Source organism: Myotis brandtii, unplaced genomic scaffold, assembly GCF_000412655.1.
Source record: "Myotis brandtii unplaced genomic scaffold, ASM41265v1 scaffold237, whole genome shotgun sequence".
In the NCBI taxonomy this organism is placed as follows: Eukaryota; Metazoa; Chordata; class Mammalia; order Chiroptera; family Vespertilionidae; genus Myotis; species Myotis brandtii.
The window spans coordinates 3014218-3036920 of record NW_005358943.1 but is presented as its reverse complement, the minus strand read 5'-3'; the positions used below and the strand labels follow the sequence as shown (position 1 = coordinate 3036920).

At 38.6% G+C, this 22703-nt stretch overlaps 1 protein-coding gene across 1 annotated transcript in view; it reads right to left on the bottom strand.

The window, feature by feature from the left end:
* The window catches only part of SLC15A5 (solute carrier family 15, member 5), an 80754-nt gene that overhangs the window by 8977 nt on the left and 49074 nt on the right, over positions 1 to 22703 (bottom strand). The window contains exon 7 of the mRNA XM_005866772.2: positions 15376 to 15507. Coding sequence (XP_005866834.1) covers positions 15376 to 15507 — 132 coding nt within the window. The remainder of the gene's footprint in view (positions 1 to 15375; positions 15508 to 22703) is intronic.

Sequence of the window (22703 nt, the reverse complement as noted above, 5' to 3'; positions counted from 1 at the left end):
AGACCTCGGAGAGAAAGCTGCCTTCCCGCTTCTCCCGTTTGAGTCTGGGTCCCTAGAGACTCGCCCGGATCTGGAGCTCAGAGTCTGAAACTCCTTCCCAATTGAAAACAACAACCGCGCCCTCCTCCGCTGGCCCGCTCCAAATGCACTCCGAACCTTAGTATTTCACTTCAGCACTGTGCCTCCTCTGAGTCTCGTATGGTTTCCTCTTTCCTCCTAGTTGTAGAACTTCCACTCAGCCAGCCTTCCTGTGGTTCTGGATGATGTCCGTTCCGTCTTTTAGTTGTATTTTTGAAGTGGTTGTTCGAGGCAGCAAGCTCCGGCGTTAACCTATGCCGCCATCTTGGTTCTCTCAATCAGGAAGACATTTTCTTGAACTGATAATTAATTCCTTCAATTTAATACTTCTACATACTTTCTTTTGATCAAACTGGTGATGGTTAGATTAAATTTACATTAAATATGTAAATATGAAATTATTTAGGATTCAAGGTAATTGTTTTTATTTTGCTCCTAAATTTTGACCTTTGCTTTGGATCTTTGCTATAACTCTCTCTCTCATTCCATATCCAAATCTCTATCTCTATCTCTATCTCTATCTCTATCTCTATCTCTATCTCTGTCCTTCTATATCTTTCTATCTCGATTATCTCTATCTCTATCTATACCTATATAATATATTTACATCTATATCAATATCTCTATCTGTGTATCATCTCTTTCTCTGCACAGTTTTTCTTCAGTGAGTTTGAGATTTTATTTAATACATTGTATGAAATATACTGTATTATATTATATATACAAAAGTTATTCTATGTAATGCTTTTAAAACAGCAATGGGATCTTAGTATCAACAAATATATTACAGATATATAGTATTTCAGAATGTTTAAAAGGGTGTTCAAAAGGTAAAATCTCTCTTCACACAGAGAGCTTCAATTCAATTGGGGTTCTACATGTGCAGAATATTTTCAAATAATGAGAACAGAAATTGATCATCTCTGAAAAGTCAGATGTCAAGGTTTCTGGCATTTTATTATTATTTTTTTAATAGGAGCAGCTTCTACAATGGGTTGTGAAGAGGGTGTAGGATCAGAGCAATCAGTCTATATGCCAATAGACTTGATTTTCAGTGCCATCATTGGCACATGGATTGTGGGTTGCTTCCTGAACTAGAAAATGGTTCTTGGCCTCTCCCTTGACAGTGCATACTTTTAAATGGGATTTGAATTAAATGCTCTGTTCAAGGTTGATAGTCAGCAAGTGCATAAGTATGACAGTTGTGATTAATTGTGCCACTTCCCATTTAAAGCTGTTTCTCCTCTGTCATTTAACTTCTCAATGACTATTATTATGGATCAACCATGAAAATTAGCTTTTGTCCATTATAGTCTTGGACCTATAAATGAAATGTGGTATTGAGTTTAAAGCTATTTTGTAAGTTCTACTTTCCCATTTTATTAATTTGTGTTCCATTACAATAGAAATTTATGGTTTTACTGCTATATTGACATGATGCCTTCATCTGATATTTAGGAGCAGTTTCACTGAATGTTTCTCTCTATGTCTGGCCATTGAATATTTTGTAGCCCTCTTAATGTGTGTGTGTGTAGTACGTGCGTGCGTGCGTGTGTGTGTGTGTGTGTGTGTGTAGAAACTAAGCATTTGATTGTACTTAAATGGGGGGAGTTGGAGTGGAAGTCCACGTTGAGATAACATCACACATATTTCCAGAAAGAACTAATCCATCCTGCTAAGTCTATTCGAACAGTCCTATTTTCTTATTTCTCTTGAATTAATATCCTAATCATATTTCTGCCCTTTTCATTTCACATCAGCCCTTTGCATGTCATTCGATTATATCATTTGATCACTGTGTTTCTTTGGCTAGAGTAAGTGGAGTTTGCACAGAGTATGTGATGCCTCAGAATTAACATGACATTAATTCTTCTTCGAGTATGAATATTGGTCCATAGTAAGTAATTGGAAAGACTATCTTTACATTATAACAAAGTCAGATGAAAGAAAAGAATATAAATTTTTTAAGATCTTTAAAGATAAAACAATATTTCTAAAATTGCGTAATTAGAGCAAATACTAATTTATTGGGAGATAGCACCGGCCCCCCGGGACATGCTAGTGAGCTTTTGTCTGTCACTGGGGATACTGAGGTGGTCACAAATGAGAAGCACTGTGACTTGGTATTATGGGCATGTGGGGTGACAGAAGGATGTCTTACTAGAAAGGCGAGAGAAAGGCAGTGGAAATTTATGACTAACACAAAATAATCTCTGAGTGGAGTTATTTAAAAATAAAATGAAAGATTGCTGTATCAACTATCCAAACTCCTGATAACATTCTTATATTCCTCCTTAAATATAATTTTCAGAGTTCAGCTTTCTTCCTAATGCTGATCTTCATGCTAGCCCTATATTTTTGCCTTACTTAGCTATAATTTAACATTCTCATTTATAGGTTCTTTATAAAACCTATAGTTGCTTTATTTATATAGAGATTATCTATCTATACAAAAAGATAGCATTTGGGTATAAAAAAAGCTATAGAAAGAGCATGGGCTTCGGAGTCAGAGAGTCTTTGGATGTCAATATTGTCTATTATTTAATAGTTTTGTTGTTGGGCATTTGCCCAACTCGACCACTTTAGCCTCGATTTCTCTTTTCTAAAATGACAATAATAGCTCTCTCACTGAGCTGTTATGGGAAGTAAAAGAGATAATAGATGTCAACAATTGAACACAGAGGAGGCAGTCTATAAACATTAGATTATCTCCTCCCATCCTAACTTTTAAGATAGCTCATCCAAAATCAGGTAGCCTGAGCTTGATCTTGGGCCCATTACCTGTCAGATATTTCTTCATGTTCTGTGTGTTACACTTTTTTCTTTTTATCATTATCCCAGGACTGGTTATAAAATGTTCCATTTAACATTGTCAGTTGACTCAGCTCTTAGGTACTATAATTTTATTTTAGTAGCTTATAAACTTTTATTGTCATAATTCACATTTGTGCCATTTTTCATCTGCCATTTCTAGTAGCTGATGGAAATCAGGAGTATCCTTGCAAAAGGAGATAAAGAGAACACTTTAGGTCTAGAATGGAACTAACTAAACTTCTTCAAATCTTAGGTTGGTTGGATAGGAAGATTAACAACATGAGAAAAAAATGTGCCCTATAAAGAGTCTGGGGAACAGTAAGTGACATTTGTTAATGCTCACAGTGAACCCGTTAAACATTTTAATGTTATAACCAGCTACTTAATAATGAGTTTAGATCACAGAAGTCCCCCAAATATTTCTTATTCAATTAGAGTTATTTGTTAATTTTAAAAGAAACCCCAAAAACTAATTCAAAAGAATATATGCACCTCTATGTTCACTGCAGTGTTATTTAGTATAGCCAAGATTTGGAAGCAGCCCAAGTGCCCATCAGTTGATAAATGGATATAAAAGTTGTGGTACATGTATACAGTGGAATACTACTCACCATAAACAAAGAGAAGGAAATCTTACCTTTTGCAAGAGCATTGATGGACCTGGAGAATATTATGCTAAATGAAATAAGCCAGTCAGAGAAAGACAAGTATATGATTTTGCTTATATGTGGAATCTAGTGAACAACATAAACTAATTCATGCACTTGTGGCGTGGGTGTGGGGGAGTGGGCCTAAACTGTCAGTTGGACATTCCCTGAGGGCTCTGGGACTGTGAGAGGGTGCAGGTTGGGCTGACGGACCCCCCCACCCTGAGCGCACAAATTTTGTGCACTGGGCCTCTAGTATATATATAAATTGATTTCAGAGAGGAAGAGAGAGGAAGAAAGAGATAGAAACATCAATGATGAGAAAGAATCATCTCCATGCATGCCCTTTATTATGGATTGAGCCCAATTCCCTGACTGGGAATCCCCCTGACTTCCTGGTACATAGGTTGGTGCTCAACCACTGAGCCATACCAACCGGGCCCAGAGTACCTTTTTATCTACTAGATGGGATGCTGCCTGATTCACAAATCAAGCCAATTAGGCCTTCAAATTTACTCAGTTGAGTTTTGTTTGTTAACAGACTGAATAAATGAAGTAAATATTAATGTAAGAAAATTACAAAACAAGGCTAAGGAAAGTAAAATGAAAGGAAATAAAGATGATAGTAGAAAATCAACATATTAAAGTATAGTAGATTTAATGGGTCTAAGTGCTGATTATTACTCAAAAAAATGTTACAACAAGAGCCCTTGACAAATCTGGTCAGAATACATAACAAAAAAATCAGAGAGTGATGAGTGTTCTATATTAATGTAAAAAATCTCATAGAAATGAGATAATTACCTAGGAAAATATTAATTGCCAAAATTGAACCAAGAAGAAATGAAAAACATAATAGCAAGAAGTAGTAGGGGAAAGTTACAAAGAATTACCTGCAAAACAGACATTAGGTCCTGAATGCACCTTTCAATTTTTATGGAAGAAATGAATCTTTCCTTTAGATCTTTCCAGAGTGTAGCAAAAAGATCATCAAGTATTGATGCTACCAAGTATTATTTATTTCTTGTAAGTAAAGGTGATTTAATATTTAAAAATCTATTAATTAAATATACTATATAATGTCAGGAGCAGTAAGAAAATCAAAAGGCGATCTCAAGAGCTGTTTAAGAAGCATTCAATAAAATGTAACCTGATTTGTTTAAATATCAGAAAACAAGAAATAGAAATTTTCTCATACTAAAGAATACCTTTAAAATTATCTTTATAAATTTATAAATATGCTTATTAGAAAAATAAGATAGATTAATATTAAGATCATAAGCAATATAAAATGTGATTCTCTTCTGGTATTAACATTGCCCTAGAAGTTCTATGTCCTGATTAAAACACAAAACATAAGAGGTAATGTTGGAAATATGGATAAAAATTATATTTAAGCCCTGGCTGGATAGCTCAGTTGGTTAGAGCATTTCCCTGATATGTCAGGGCTGTGGGTTCAATCCTGTCAGGGCACATATCAGTACAAGAATCAACTAGTGAATGCATAAATAAGTGGAAGAGCAAATCAATTTCTCTCTCTCTCTCTCTTTCTTTCTCTCTCCCTCTCTCAAATAAAATTTTTAAAAAATTATATTTAAGATTAGATAATTTTGATTTAAACTAAAAGATCAACTAAAATTCTCTCATAAATTAAAAAAGTTCAGTGCAAGGTCTGGCTGGTGTGGCTCAGTGGTTGAGCATCAACCTATGAACCAGAGGTTAGGGTTCGATTCCCAGTCAGGCCATATACCCAGGTTGTGGGCTCAATCCCCAGTGTGGGACGTGCAAGAAGCAGCTGATCAATGATTCTCTCTCACCATTGATGTTTCTATCTCTCTCCTCCCTTCTTCTCTGAAATCAATAAAAATATATTTTTAAAAGTTCAGTGCAAGATGAAGACAAACATTACTAATCTTATATAATAGTGATTATCTCAGTGAGTTGTGATGAGGGGAAATGATTCAGTTCATAACAGCAAAAAGAAAATGAGCATAAAATTCCTACAATAACTCTGACAAGAAATGTTCAGGATATATAAGGAAAGAAGAAAATTTTACTAAACTGAATTTTTAAACATCCTATATAATAAAGCCTGGGTGGTGTTACGCCCTTGTGCGATGCCCTCATGCAACATCATTACAAGATGGCCACCATAAGATGGCCGGTAGGGGAGGGCAGTTGGGGGCAAACAGGTCAGTAGGGGAGGGCAGTTGGGGGCGATCAGGCCAGCAGGGGAGCAGTTTGGTATCAATCAGGCTGGCAGGTGAGTGGTTAGGAGCCAGCAGTCCTGGATTGTGAGAGGGATGTCCGACTGCCTGTGGGTCGGGCCTAAACCGGCAGTCGGACATCCCCTAAGGCAGTGGTTGGCAAACTCATTAGTCAACAGAGCCAAATATCAACAGTACAACAAATGACATTTTCTTTGAGAGCCAAATTTTTTAAACTTAAACTATATAGGTAGGTACATTGTTATTAACTTAATTAGGGTACTCCTAAGGCTTAGGAAGAGCCACACTCAAGGGGCCAAAGAGCCGCATGTGGCTTGAGAGCCGCAGTTTGCCAACCACGTCCGTAAGGGGTCCCAGATTGGAGAAGGTGCAGGCTGGGCTGAGGGACACCCCCACTCCCCATGCACGAATTTCATGCACCGGGCCTCTAGTTGAATAAATAAAAAAGTTATGCTATAGGTGTTGATGGAACATGAAATATTATGAAGGCTTTATATTTTTTCTAAAATTAACTTACCAAGTTTTACTTATTAAAAATAGAATTTGGGGAAAACTGATAAAATGATTCTGAAATTCATCTGAAAATATAAACCATAGGAAATATTATTTTTATTACTGAAGAATAAACCATAAAGAGAAGTATAATATCTGATATGTAATTTTAATCACCAAATTGTAATAATTACAAAAAAGAGATAGCTGAAACTGTTGGCAGCAGATGGCCTGGGTGAAATTCCTCTCATGCTAGTGGGAGTGGGGTTCTTGCAATATCTTGAGATAAAGAATTTTCTAAGACTTGCATTTCTGATTTCTTATAAAACAACAAAAAGGGAGGGTTTTTCATCACAACCAACTCTTCTTCAGCAGTTGAAGACCTGGATAACAACCTCAACACTATAACTTGGAAGTCATATGCTATTTATGAAGCTGAAACCCTCGTACTCTAAGTAACGATAGTAGTCTATTTTGAACCCTAAGGTTCACTCACCTCAAGCACACATGGCATTATTTTCAGTGCTACAGCATATTGCTTTCTATTCGAGGCAGATTTCTGCCATCATTTTTTAGAGGAAAAAACACAATATTTCCTCTCTTTTTTTTTCACTAATTACTGTTTAATTTTGAATGTAATAGAAGTTTTCAAATCTGAAAATGTGCCTTTTGGAATCTTTCAAATAATAGTTGAGCACAGTAAGCAATTATTTCCCTCAGACTTTGTTAGTTTTCTTTTTTTTTAACGTTAGTTTTTCTAATGCTAGTATCTATCAATAATCCAAAATTGTTGAGACAAAACTGAAATGGATTTTATACCTCAGTTTATTTTAGACACATCTATGCTTTTTGCTTGGGAGCAAAGAAGTATGCAATTAAAAAGATGTAGCAGTCTTTCTCCAGGGGGGATGTGCTGAGGTGCCGCGGGAAATAAACCCTGTGCAGTGAAAAGAGCTTTGGTATCAGGAAGCCACCATTGCTATGTGATTTAGACAACTTATATAACCCTCTGAGCTCATTTTCTTCTTATATATGATGGGGCTACACATACCTACCACCAAAGGATTGTTGTAAAGATTTAATGAAATAATATCTTTGTGAAATGCATATAGCAAGGTCTGCATGTAACTGACACTTAATAAATGTTAATTTCTTTCCTTCCTCCTTTCAGTAACCTGATTTAAATGCTTCATTTGAGATTCATAGCTCTCCTACCTGAGTTAATTTTTAAAACACATTAATTTTCATGATACCTGAAGGAAAGAATACCTAACAACTATATTCTACTTTGACTTTTCTGTCATTTTTTTCATATTTATCTAGTAAGCACTCAAATGATCACCTTTATTTCACAGATGAGGAAACAGAGGCACAGGGAGGCTGAGCTGTATTTCAAAAGTCCTTTAAAGGAGATAAAACAAATGTGTTGGATAAAATGGGTGAGCTGAAATGGGTCCCAAATCTGCAAGAGCTCAGTAGTTTGCTCTCATAACATTGTCAGCATGGACACTTTAATTTGCATTTCCACTTCTTGGGAACTGGGGATTAAAATGAAGTTGGTTTGCTGTTTTGGGGGATACTGTGCCTTTCAAAATTGTAGAGAATTCACTGTGCATTGTTCATCTGATCTGCACAGAGAACTGCAGGGTGATATTTGGGATAATAAGCTTTCTTATACTGTGAGTTTCTCCTCTTGAAGAGCACTGGGAGGTAAAAACCCATCAAGATAGTGTGTTCTCATGATGATTTCAATGAATTATCATGGAAATGAGTTTTAGAAGAGAGGTAATGCTTTGTGATAATAGCCCGATAATGTCATTAGGCATGAACTGTAATTGTAATAGCATTAGTCAAATGAATATATCTGATATTAATTTCAGTGTCAACTATTTCTATAAGGTTCTTCTTGTTAATTAAATATCAGACTTGGTATTATTAACTGAGTACTTACACATAGTAGGAACCCAGTATGTATTTGTGGACTGAATTAATAAGTCAATCTCTAAGTGGAGCTACTTAAAAAAGTAAAATGTTTAATTTAAATCATTTTATGGATATAGCAGGAACTGACTTTCCCCAATATCTGCTTATTTGTAAAGTCTGTTCTCTTATTTGCAATTCCAGTTAGCTAATGGTGTAGACTTATTAATTTCAGAATTTGAGAAGAAAGCTTTTCTCATTTTTTTTTTGCGCATTTGGAAAGAAATAGCCTATAAGATTTACCCCAAATTACTTTAATTCAAGAGTAGAGTAGTGCCTTTCTTCCTGTATCTTGTAGTTTTTACACCATTTAAAAATCTACTGGGTAGCTTCATACCTGCCTTGAGCACCTGAATGTCACTGGGCAAAATAATGCTTCAGGTAGTTTGGTTATCATTCCTTATCATCACCAATATTAACTGGGCCTTCAACACTGCCAGCGATACCATTGTAATTAACTTAGTTATTAATAACGGGAAAGGAGCAAAGAGAAAGCCAGATATTCTAGGCATGTCATTTAGGCAGCTTCACCAGGAAACTACAACTTTACACTCCCCAGGGGCCCAACAAAAGGACTATGGATGCATGCCCAGTAAAGTAGAGGGGACTAGCAAAGGTGCTTGCTGTCAATCACACTTGGGAGCAGAGATGGTTGGCCAGAATGGGTGTGGCCATTGCAAGTGGAAATTTGGGATATTTAATCCTCTGAACAAAGCAATTTGCCCTCTTGTTGCTCTTGTGCTTTTGGACCATTGGAACTCTTGCTGCTTGGGGTGTGCTCTCCTGCATTTGCTGTGGACCATGTGGACCACCCCCTACACCACACACACACACACACACACACACACACACGACTAATGGACTGCAATTAGCCTGATGCTGTACTGGACCCGGCTCCAATATGGAAGGGAAACCCTTGATGCTGATTTTGCTTCTAGCTGTACTGAAACCCTAGCTACACTTCTTCTATGACTGGACTAAGAGAAATGAGCCCTGGAAACTCAGGGGTGGATTCCATACAAATAAAAATCACTCATTTTCCTATGCAAGTCTCAGAAAATTTACTGGGGAAAAGGACCCCCCACTTCATCCATTATCACCAGCATCTTAACATTTATCTTCTAAATCAGCTTTGCTCACTCTTGCCATGAGTTCATATTCCCCTGTTCTTTGTATTCATCCTCATCCTAATCCCCTTTTGCTCTCATGTTTGACTTGCTGCTTTTTAAAGAAAATTGTGGGCCTTGAAAGGAAGGCTCCAGCGTCTCTCCAACACCAGAGCTACCCCCACTTGCACCAGCACCATTCTCTCCTTTCTCTCTGTTTCAGTGCAGAGAAGAAGTATCCATTCTTTGATAAGTCAATCTCCCTTCTTTCACTTGCATTTTTAACTTCTCCAGATATTTTTATCTGTTAAATATGCTCAAGATTTCTCAAATAAGAAAGTATCTTGAACCCACATCCAAGTTTCCCAGATAAAATATAGGGCTCATAGTTAAATTTGAATTTAGAACAACAATAAATTATTTTATAGGATAAGCATGCCCTGAATATTGTACAAATAATTTTTTTGTTTATAGTATACCCATAATATTTCATCAGACATATTTATACTAAAAATTATTCACTGTGCACCTGAAATTCAATGTAACTGGGTATCCTATATTTTTATTTGCTAAATCTGGCAAATCCTTTTACATCTCCATCTAGCCACCATTTTATTTAAATCTTCAGTGCTAACTTCTTCAAAAGAGGTGTTTAATGCAATTCCTTTATTTCTTCCCTTACTAGGTATTTCTTCACCCTACTCCAACCAGGTTCTCATTCCCCTGTCACCACTGAAGTGACTCTTACTAAAGTTATTAGTGATCATAATGTTGTTAAATCTATGAATACTTTTCAGTCTTCATTCTACTTGATCTCACAGTAGCATTTAATACAATTTACCAATTCCTGCTTAAAATAACCCTCTGTGTTATCTTCAGTGAAATATACATATGCATACACACATATGTATGTATATTAATATATATTATACACACACATATGTGTATAGATCTACATTTTTTGTTCTCCCACATCTCTGGCTGCTAATTTTCTTTATTTGGCAGCCATTTCTCCTCCATTTAACCTCTAATATTGAGGATTTTCAGGTCTAGGTCCCGGGCTCCTTTTTCTCCTCATTCTTAATACTCACACTAGGTAATTTCATTCACTTCTCTGGGTTCAAATGCTATTTTTGTGCTAAAGTTTCTCATATTTATATATCTGACCCAGATCTTTTTTCTGAGCTCCAGATATTTCTATATGGATGTCAAACAAGTATGTCAAACTTAATGTGTTAAAAAATGAATGGGTGACAAGTTTTTAAATCTATTCGTCTTCTAGTGTTCTCCATTTAGAAAATGGAAGCTTTGTCTACCCAGTTTCTCTTGGCAGAATTTGGGATGCCTTCTTGATACCTCTCCTTTTTGTACCCTACTGCCCCCTGACTCTATCAAAACTATCACTAAGGACTATTGATTCTACTTTAAAAATCAAGCTTATTGGGGGGGGATAAGGACACATTTGTAATATCTTATTCAATAAAGGGAAAATATTTAAAAAGAAAAAAAGAATAGGAGACCCAAAGGTGCAAAAAAAAAAAAAAGAAAAGAAAAGAAAATTTGTTGGCAAAGAGGGCATGTGAGATTAGTAGATTTGTGGGGGTCAAGACAGTCAGGCTGGGTTTTTTTGTTTTTGTTTCATTGTGTCCCCCATCCCAGTTTGAGAGGTAACAGGGACATTGGGAAGAACAGACACTCTAAAATCCAATAAACTACATTTTGAATACAAAAAAAAAATCAATCTTATATCCATTCATTTCTCTCCAACTGCTTACTTCCTCATTAATTCATCACTATCTAGATTTGCCTGGGTGACTTCAGTTGCACCCTTCTTACTTCTCCCAAACCATTCTTTTTCTCTTCCAAATTATATTACATCCACAGTGATCTTAAAGCCAAATAGATCATGCCACTCACCTGATGCCTTTATGAATTCTTATTACCTTCAAATTAAATAAATCCCTGTAAGCCAAGGACCCTGCATGATTTTGCTTCTAACTTTATGTGATTCTATCCTCATATTCTCTGAATATTTACTGAAAATATTTACTGAATATTTTTAGGTTACTGATCTTCTTTGAGTTCCTCTGATGTACCTCTTGATTCTCTACTTCCAAGCCTTGGTATATGTGCTCTTTACCGGAAATACTTCACTCCTGTGCTTACCAAGCCAAATACAACCCATCCTTCTAGTGTCGACTTTATTCACATTTTCAGGTCCTCTTAGTGTGGACATGGATGTGATTCTAACTATCTAGATCTCTAAGTTTGCCATGCAAAGGGACCTTCACTAAGGACATGGGTACATGAGGCCAAGAAGAATCTCGGAGCACTGCTTTATTTTAGCTCATCCCGATCTAGACTTGGAATTGAAGTTGAATAGGACGACGGAGCTCTTCATTTATGGAATACACTCTTTTTTGAATAATTATTAAAGTGCCATACCAGAATATTGTATCCATGACAATCCTAGCTCACTCTGAAAATGTTGAAATCTCACTCAAATTACAACAGCAACAACAAAACCATTTTTTGTGCTTTGATTTATCTGGTGCTTTATATTTAGTTCCTCTTCTCATAGAATTCTTGGAAGATAGTAGTGACACCATTTTAGGGAAGGAGAAACTGAGTCTCAGAAAGTCAAATAATATGCTCCAGATCTCACAGCTCTTTTTTTTTTAAAAGTTTAAATTCAGGTTTATCTGACTCAGAGTTGTGCCCCTTCTACCTCTTGTGAGCCAATAGCCATGAACAGTTGCTTTCCATAGTCTGGAGGGTAATTTGGGCTCTGCCCTGATACTGTTATGAACCCTAAGGCCTCTGAGCAGCTCCAAGGGTTTCTGTAGAGATGAAGGCTGAGGGTGTAGAATAAATTGTTTCTGAAATGCATAACCCCATTGTGCAAGGAGGGTTCTGCATCTAATTCCAACTGAGGACCATAAACGGGGTTTGCCCATGGGAACCGTTGGGGTCCTGCCTAGTTAGCCACAGGAACTCTGGCATTAAGCCAGTTGACAGGCAGTAGAGTTTGGCTGACTAAAGATAGATTATGGGGAAGCAGGCCACTTCTTTTCCCCTCTGGGTTTAAAAATCTGTCATCTCAAAACCCATGTGAAGTTGGACCTGAGGCTTTGATCTGAATTTGAAGAAACACATCTCTGGAAAAATAAGCATGGGCCTGTGAAACCCAGATGAACACCCTTCCAGATGCATAATAAATATTTTCTTCTTTCAAGTTTACTGCAACTGCAAACTCCTCTTTCAAGAGTGACTAGGTGATTCATGCTGACATGGCTGTCAGGGGCCTCAATAATCATAGATATTTAAATGAGAATTTTAAAAGATCATATTTTTTTATTTAAAATGATCTTGATGGGAATTAAACAGCTAAATTCTTTGTTCCTTTCCTGAATTCTGAGGAAGAAGGACTAGCAGGGACAATAAGATGTATACCTTGACCTCTTGATTCTGTCCAATTATTCCTTTTCTCTTAGACATTTTGCTTTGGATCTTTCAATCACCTGCACGTCCATAACAAAGATGTCATTTTTCCACTGAATGCTATTTTGTTAGTTTTTGTCAAAAGGTAAGCTTGAACTCATGTGTGAGAAAATTGATCTGGTTGCTAATGGGATATAGTTGAAATAAGCAGTTTGACTGACTTCTTCACTCCTTTATATTAGCATTGCTACTTTTAGATAAACTATTCCTGAAATGATTAGTGTAGGAGGATGGGTTTAGTCTTGTATCTTCTCCTTTAAAGCACTCAGAGTTAGAGATCCCAGAAGGATCAGTTTTCTCACTTGTACTGAAAATGTCACTCTAACAGCTATCTGTCTGCACAGTCAAGTTTTGAGAAATCTTTTGAATTTACCGCATTCACACCATTCTCCATCATGGTGCTAAAAATGACTAATGTAGCTTGGAGACTGGGAGACTGTGATAGCTGATTATCTTTTCCAATCATGCACTAACACTCACACACTCTCATATGCACACATGCTCAGCTGACATGAATCCGTAAAGGTTTAAAATATCCTGTGTGCTAAATGGAATATGGAGGCATGTGGGGTGCTTGAGCATATTGTAATAGTGTTGGTTTTATTATGGTCAACTCTGTCAAAAAATTGGCCTGGTTGTTTGACTAAACTGATTTTGTTTGTAACCAAATGGGCCACTATAATATATGACTTAATTTTATATTTAAAATAATCTCTGACATTAAAATTTTCAAATGCCTTATTTAATTTTATCTTCTTATCATCTCTGAGAAAAGTGAAGTACAGCATTTCCTTTTTTAAATAAGAGGAAATAAGAGAGATGATGACTTACCCAAAGTCAGGCACAAGGTCAAAGGACCCCTCTCTTTTAAGGGCTCTAATTAGTCACTATAAGTCAGTATAGGGTCACTAGATCCAAATCATGTAAATGCACTTCATTTTCTTTCTTGATAAATGCTAAAGGGACTGTCATAAACAAAGCCATATACTATTCTGAGAAAAACATATGACAATGTGTCTTGTGATGTCATTCAGGGAATGATGGAGCAGTGTGGAGGCTAAATATAGTAATTAAATGAAATGGGAGCTGATTAAATCCCAAGGGGAAGGGTTAGTTGATTGTCATTAACTTGCAGTGAGGTCTTTAGGAATTTTCCACAGGCTCTATTTTTGGTTCTGTCCAATTCAACAATTTATCAATTACCTGGAAGAAGTCTAGTTACTTGTTTCTAAATTGGCACATGATGCAAAGCTAATAAAGAAGTGAAGATTAGTAATTCAATGGATGACAGAATTAAGTTTTTAAAATGTGTCATTTAGGATGATAAGCTGACATTTATTAAGGATAAATATAAATTCATGTGTTTAATTAGAAAAATATTGTGATAAGATGAGTGAAACTGAATGGGGAGAAGCTGCTAAAAATAGAAAATACTTCAGGTTTTAATTGACCATAAGCATGATGCACTACTGAAAAAGTCAACACAATCCCTGTTGGAATTCAGAGAGAGAGAGAAGGGAAGAGAGAGAGAAAGAGAGAGAGAGAGAGAGAGAGAGAGAGAGAGAGAGAAGGTTAGTCAGTGTGACATATCTATCATCTTAAGTATTGTGTTTGATTCTGGAAACCATATTTTAAGAAAGATACTAACAAATTGTTGCTTGTTTAATCGACGGAGGGGTTTTTATAGTGAAAAATCAGGTAATCAAGCAATGTGAGAAAACTGGGGTAGTTCATCTATAAAATAGAAGAGGATCATAACAGCTGTTTATTGAGCATTTATCATATGTATTAATTACTTAATCCTCAGAAAAACATGATGAATTATTTATTGTCATTATTGGCATGGAAACTGAGAAGGACACATAGCTAAATTATCTGGATTCAACTCCAGAAGCTACTTTCTTAACCCTGTTCCACATTATTTCTCTGAATGTTAATCAAATGCTTGAAGAGTTGCTATGTGGACAGAAAATTAGACTTTTTTCTGTGGGACATAATTCTCAACAGATAGGCAGACTCAGTTTGGTTGCTTTTCTGACCAAAGTCTTTATGGGGAAAATTTTCCAAGATCATTGGTTAATCAATGCACAATTTCTCTTTGGTTGCATAGACATGATTTCTGGTGAATTACAAGGCAAAAAGGATCATCCAGATAACCCTATTTACACAGGATTTACCTTTTCTGAAGATTATCTATGGGAGCTATGATGCATTATTAAATTTGGCCTCATTGAAATACCTAATAAGAATATAATGACCAGTTTGTTTTAAAATATACTAAAGAAAGACAGCAGGCGGGATCTCATGAGAAGTTACATTCTGTAATTACCTCTTCATATAAAAAAAAGGACAGTTCTCAGAAATTAATGAATACAGCAAGAGTTCTTTCCTATTTTAATTGCAAAAGTGGAGCAATTAAAGAATTAAAGAAACTACACTGGCAAAACCCCTGTTCTTAAGGTTTTTGTCTCCTAATTTTCTAGTCATCAAATCAATGTAGATATAAACATACCATAGACCTATTTTTACCTTCTGAGATGAGATATACCAACTCCACCAGCAGTGCCCCCGTGAAACAACCAAATCCATTGAACAGGGTCGAAAAATTCATCAAGGTTCCTCTGATGGTACTTGGAACAAATCTGTATGATATTATAGAGACTAAGAGAAAAAACAGGTCAGAATTAGAATAATCTCTCTAACATACTTTCATAGATACTGTTGAAATTAGTGTTGATTATATCTCAAAGAAAGGTTACTGATGGGATTAAAATTACTACAGTAAGATATATTATGATCTTAAAATTCTTAGATGTCTATAAGGAATAAAATATGGCAAAATATGTCCTTGTACAGCTGCAAGAAAAATTTGATCAATTAGTGGTTGGGTGTCCAAATATACTACACAGCCATAAAAAAGCATGAAAATTTACCTTGTGTTACAACCTGCATGGCCTTGAGGGTATTATGCTAAGTGAAATAAGTGAGATGGAGAAAGACTAATACCCTATGATTTCATTTAAATGTGTAATCTAAAAAAAAAAACCAACAAAACAAAACTCATAGATACAGAGAATAGAATGGTGGTTGCCAGAGGGGAGAGGTGTCAGGTGACAGGTAAAATTGGTGAAGGGTATGAAGAGGTACAAACTTTCAGTTATATAATAAGTAGCTGATGGGGATGTAATGTACAGCATGATGATTATAGTCAGTAATTTTATAGTGCATGTTTGAAAGTTGCTAAGACAGTAAATCTTATAAGTTCTCATCATGCACACATATAAATAAACCCATCAAAATTCATAATTTTTCATGGTGACCTATGGTAACTAGACTTCTTGTGGTGATCATTTTGCAGTGTATTCAAATATCTAATCACCAGAGGCCCGGTGCATGAAAATTCATGCACTGGAGGGGGGTCCCTCAGCCGGGCCTCCTCTCACAGTCTGGGAGCCCTCAGGGGCAGGAGGCAACCAGGCGATCAGGGGAAGGCAATGCCCCCATCACACCTCTGCTGCTGCCACTGCCAGCAGCGCAAGCCTTGGCCGGCCCTGGTTACCGGAGCCTTGGGTGGTCCTGGGCAGCTGGGCAACGGACATCCGAGGCTTGTCTGTGCCTTGGGCTGGCCCTGGGCGTCTGGGAAGCTGCCATCTGAGGCTTGCCTGCGCCTTGAGCTGGCCCTGGGCGGCTGGGCAGCTGACATCTGAGGTTTGCCTGCGCCTTGAGCTGGCCCTGGGCAGCTGGGGGGCTGAGGGAACTGGGGGACACCACCATCTTGTGGCTGTTAGTTCTGCCATCTTTGAGTGCATGGCAGTCAATAAGCATATTCCCTCCTTATTGGCTGTGGGTGCCACCATCGCAAAGATTAGCATATTTCCTCTTTATTAAATAGGATTAGGTCATGCACCTGAAACTAATATAATGTTATATATCAATTATACCTCAATAAAAAAGAAAAAGTTAAAATAATTTTTGTTATTATAAATAGATGAAAATAAGTATGTATAATTTTGAACATACCATATTAACATAACTACTAAAATATGTATGACAATCTAAGGCATATATGCTGAAATATGTATGATATATATTATATCTGGGATGTAATTCAACATTATACAACAAGAAGGAACTTAGTATGCAAATGAGGGTAGAGATAAAACAAGTTTGGCTATGAGTTGAAAATTGTTGAAGCTGGAACATGGGTACAGAGGAATTTATTACACTAATCTCTCTCTTTGTACATGCAGGGCAAAAAAATTGTAAGAAAATAGATTGAATAACAGGAATAGTTTTAGCTTTGAGTGGTTGAATTATTGGATTTTTACTTTGTCTTCTCCTTGCTTTTTTGTACTTGGCAAATTTTATTACAATGAGAAGTCATAAGTAAACATTAAAGCTCATTTAAAAAAGAAAAGTGGCGCCCTAGCTTGTTTGGTTCAGTGGATAGAGCGTCGGCCTGCAAACTGAAGGTTTGATTCTGGTCAAGGGCACATGCCCAGGGTTGTGGGCTCGATCCCCAGTAGGCGGCGTGTAGGAGGCAGCCAATCAATGATTCTCTCTCATCATTGATGTTTCTCTCTCTCTCCTTCCTCTCTAAAATCAATACAAAATATATTTATATTTAAAAGAAAAGTGGTGATAAATCAACATATTGTGAACATTAAACGTTTAGTTTCCTTCTCTATAAAAAGAAAAGTAACTTTTTTCTCTGGAAAATTTCACTCCTGGTTTAGCAGCTGCTCTTTACCCCAGTAAATTACTTGTCCAGCTCTTTTACTTTTTTCATTATTTTTAAAAAAGTATATTTTTATTGATTTCAGAGTGGAAGGGAGAAGGAGGGAGAGAGATCAAAACATCAGTGATGAGAGAGAATCATTGATTGGCTGTCTCCTGCATGCCCCACACTGGGGATAGAGCCCACAACCCAGGCATGTGCTTTGACCAGGAATTGAACCGTGACCTCCTGGTTCATAGGTCGAACTCAACCACTGAGCCATACCGGCTGGGCTATCCAGCTCTTTTAAACCAACTTACTAATCCTATATAATACAAGGGTAATATGCAAATTGACCCTAATGGTGGACCAACTGGGCATGACTGGTTGCTATGACACACGCACTGACCACCAGGAGGCAGATGCTCAATGCAGGAGCTGCCCCCTAGTGGTCAGTGTGCTCCCACAGGGGGAGCTCCACTCAGTCACAAGCCAGTCTGATAGTTGTGAGCACAGTGGCGGTAGCAGGAGCCTCTCCTGCCTCCTTGGCAGCGCTAAGGATGTCCAATTGATGGCTTAGGTCCGCTCCCTAGAGGGAGCTGGCCTAAGTTGCCAGTCAGGCATGTCCCGAGGGCACCTGGGCTGCCAGAGTGATGTCTGACTGCCAGCTCAGGCCCGATCCTCTGGCAGCAGGCCTAAGCTGGCAGGTGGACATCCCCCGAGGGGTCCTGGACTATGAGAGGGCACAGGCTGGGCTGAGGGACCCCCCAGTGCATGAATTTTCATGGACCGGGCCTCTAGTACATAATATAAATGTACTAATGTTCCTTTCTGCATTCAGTTAGCATTTCTCTTTTGCTTTCTGCATGTCCTCCACATGTTTTCATTTATCATCCAATAAACATTGAAAGACATCCCTATCTGTGCCCTAGGAAATGTGCTGAGTGCTGTGGTTGAGGGTGAGAAAAGGCATGGGTATTTTTTCCCTGGGTTTTAAACTCTGAGAGGGCAGAGAGCAGAGATATGCACAATACTAAGGGCAGTGCTAAACAGGCACTTAATAGCACACATACTTATTGGAGATGAAGATGATGATAGTGATAAAGAGAATACTGTGGAGAAGGACGTCAATATTGGTGGCAAGGGGCCGTGGGTACCCCAGCTTTCCTGTGCAGTGCAAATCACCATCAGGAGCCTGAGGACAAGCTGCAAGTTTTTTTCAGGAAGATCTGAAGGATAGTGAGAGAAATGTTGAAGAGGCATTGGGAAGAAAGGACTCACAGTTATAAAAAGGATTTGTCTTATGAACTTTCCTCTCTATAAATATGAAGAGACAAACAATGGGCGGAAAGACTAAGTTGGGTGATTTCTTTCACTGAGAAAAAGCAGAACTTACAAGCCCATTATTACTCTGCTAGTTAATTATTAATCCTATGCTTTTCTCTTGCTAGAACTTCTGGTGCGGTATATAATTCATGAACACACTTTGCCAGCCTCTGCCTGCTGGTTAATCTCTCTTTGGTGTCATTATAGCCATTTTGAAAGCCTCCAGTTCGCTTTTATGGGACTTAGCTTTTCAAGTCCTCGGGTCTCTATATTCAGGCATCTTCATGTTCTGATCTTTTTCAACTTTAGTAATCATCAACTTGGGCTTCATGGTATTCCTTTTAGTACACTATGCTATGGATATTATCAACAAGTCTGTCACTGCTCTCAAATTATCATTTACTATGAAGACACAGTAAAAACTATTCAAAGTGTATGTAAAAGCTGGTCTTCTTGCCAATGAGAGCTGAAATGTGCCTCCAGGTGGAGACTGGTTAGTGTTTGTAAAAATGTTCCATCACAGAGCATGCAGAATCTACAAATTATGGGCCATCACCACCTTCCTGAGGCACCCGGTACTGGGGACTCATTGCTAGAAATTACTTTTACTCCAATTGTTTTTAAACAGTTAAAATGTGTTTATTGTGTTTGGTAAGAAGTTATTTTGACCATATGGAGAACTACCAATGTCTAGAAAATTGAACTTTATCTGATTACCACTTTCAGGTCATTATTGCTTTCTCATATCTAAAAAGCTTCAGATTTGAATCTCATATTATCCGATTATGTGACCTAATACTTCTCTTTTGTGCTATCATCTGCCAATTTTTAGGCCATTTCCCTCTATTATTTATTTGTCAGCTCCTTTCTTATCATCACACCCTCCAGTTCTAATCCTGCCTTAACTCTTGGCAGTTTGGACATACATATAGATTATCCTTTCAACCTTCCATTCTGCCAAATGTTGGTTTCTCATCCCTTGTCCTTCTTCCTTTTCAATATCATTGTCCTCCACTCTACTTTAGCCATTCACTGAATCTTGTACCCCCGACTAGGGTTGGTGAACTATGGTCAGGTAAGGTCCAACTTGACACCTATCTATACCAATAAAAGCCTATGTGGTTGTCACACCATCACACCGTCACACCGTGATGCTGTCATGCCGTAACAACCCATCACTAGGAGACTGCGTGCACAGTGTGCGCATGTGCGGTTGAGCGGGGCTGCGTGAGCTGTGTGGTGCACGCGGATGGGCGGGGACTTGACCAGGAGGTGCATCGGGAGAGCGGATGGCGGCTGCTGCTTCACAGGGCTGGCCCGAGGCTCAGGCAAGCCACCAATGGCAGCTGCCACTGCCCAGGGCTGGCCCGAGGCTCAGGCAAGCTGCAGATGATGGCTGCTGCTGCGAGGGCCCAAGGCTCAGGCAATGAGAGTCAGGGCAAGGCTTGCGCAAGTCACAGTGGCTGCGAGGGCCAAGGCTCAGGCAGCCTTGCAGCCAGCAGTGGCAACAGCAGAGATGTGATGGGGGCGTTACCTTCCCCTGATTGCTGGCTTGCCTCCCACAGAGGGAGGCCAGAGGCAGCAGCAGCGAGGGGGTGATGGGGTGGTGCCTTCCCCTGATCGGCTGGTTTTCTCCTGCAGAGGGATGCCAGACTGTGGCTTAGGACATCACCTGAGGACTCCCAAACTGTGAGAGGGGGCAGGCTGGGCGGAGAGACCCCCCTTTCCCCAGTGCATGAATTTTCATGCACCGGGCCTCTAGTCCTATATAATAAAAGGCTAATATGCAAATCAAACAAACGGTGAAACGACTGGTCACTATGATGCATACTGACCACTGGGGGGCAGATGCTTAATGCAGGAGCTGACCCCTGGTGGTCAGTGCACTCCCACAGGGGGAGCACTGTTCAGCCAAGGGCCGGACTCACAGCTGGTGGGTGGTAATGAGCGAGGGGTCCCGGACTGTGAGAGCCCAGACTGCGAGAGGGATGTCTGACTGCCAGCTTAGGCCTGATCCCAGAGCTTAAATGATAATAATAATAACAGCACTTGTTATAGCTGCTAATTATTGAATGCCATCTAGAAACCAGACACACTGCTTTTTCCTTTACATAAAATATTTCATTTAGTCCTTACAACAACATTCCCCATTTTACAGATGATGAGAAAGACTCAGAAATACAGAATAATTTTGTCAAGGTCACACAACTACTCAGTGGCAAAACTGGGTTTTAATTCAGATCTGTCTTTAAGACCATGGATATTAACCTTTACATTGTACTGCAAGAGTAATTCTTGATTTTACATTTTGAAACACCTTTCTACACTATGGAATTTAACTCTCAAGGAGTAGTTTACATTTCCATTGATTGTTATACTGATGCTTTGATATAAAGAATTATAATTATTTTCATTTTAAAGATCAGAAAGGTGAAACTTAAAGGTTAAATTAACTTTCAAGGTCACACTTGTAGTAAATGACAAAACTGGAAGTCCAAATAAAGTCTTTTAAAACAAATCCTATATAATAAAGAGGTAATATGCAAATTTACCATCACACCCTCACACAAGATGGCCGCCCCCATGTGGTCAAAAGATGGCCACCACAAGATGGCTGGCAGGGGAGGGTAGTTGTGGGCGATCAGGCCTGCAGGGAAAGGCAGTTAGGGGTGACCAGTCAGGCAGGGGAGGGCAGTTGGGGGCGACCGGGCTGGCAGGGGAGGGCAGTTGGGGGCAATTGGGCTGGCAGGGGAGCAGTTAGGCATCAATCAGGCTGGCAGGGGAGTGGTTAGGGGGTGATCAGCCTGGCAGGCAGAAGCGGTTAGGGGCAATCAGGCAGGCAAGCGAGCGGTTGGGAGCCAGCAGTCCTGAATTGTGAGAGGGATCGGGCCTAAACCAGCAGTTGAACATCCCCCGAGGGGTCCCAGATTGGAGAGGGTGCAGGCTGGGCTGAGGAGACCTCTCCCCATTCACGAATTTTGTGCACTGGACCTCTAGTACATATATGTTTATTTAATTCAGAGAGGAAGGGAGAGGGATAGAGAGATAGAAATCAATGATGAGAGAGAATCATTGATTGGCTGCCTCCTTCATGCTCCCACTGGGGATTGAGCCTGCAACCTGGTGTCCTGACCCAGAATTGAACTTTGACCTCCTGCTCATAGGTGAGTGCTCAACTGTTGAGCCACACCGGCCAGGTCAAACAAAGTCTTGTGGTCCCTACCCCATGACCTCTATAGTGGATAAGTCAATTGAATTAGTTGGACTTTAGTTTCCTGACAGGTAAATCAGGGAGGGTGAACTAAGTGATTTATATCACATAACCTGCCTTTTGTGTTTTGAATGGGTATTTCTGCATTATAGGGAAATTTCCTGAGTGTATTCACTCATCACTTTTATTCATTACCTTTCTTCCTATCTAGACTGCAAAATTTAGGCTGACTAGTTCCAACAGTTTTCTGGAAACAACATCAGGGAAGTCACAAACACTTGTGTGGTGGCTTCTTTTATACCTTTTTTTTGTATTCCTCATAATGTCCAATGATATCGACATCTTAGAATCTCATAAAATAATTTATTCATGCAAAATATATGCAATGAGATGATTTAAAATTATATAAGTCTCACACAAAAATATGACTGTAATTATACAAACTTGATTTTATTTTGACTTTTTGCAATGAATTGCTTTGATTATATCTACACTAATAAAAGAGAAATATGCAAATTGGTGTCACTCTGCTACCCTTCCCATTGGCTAATCAGCATATCCTTATGCAAATTAACTGTCAGCCAAGATGGCGGCCGGCAGCCA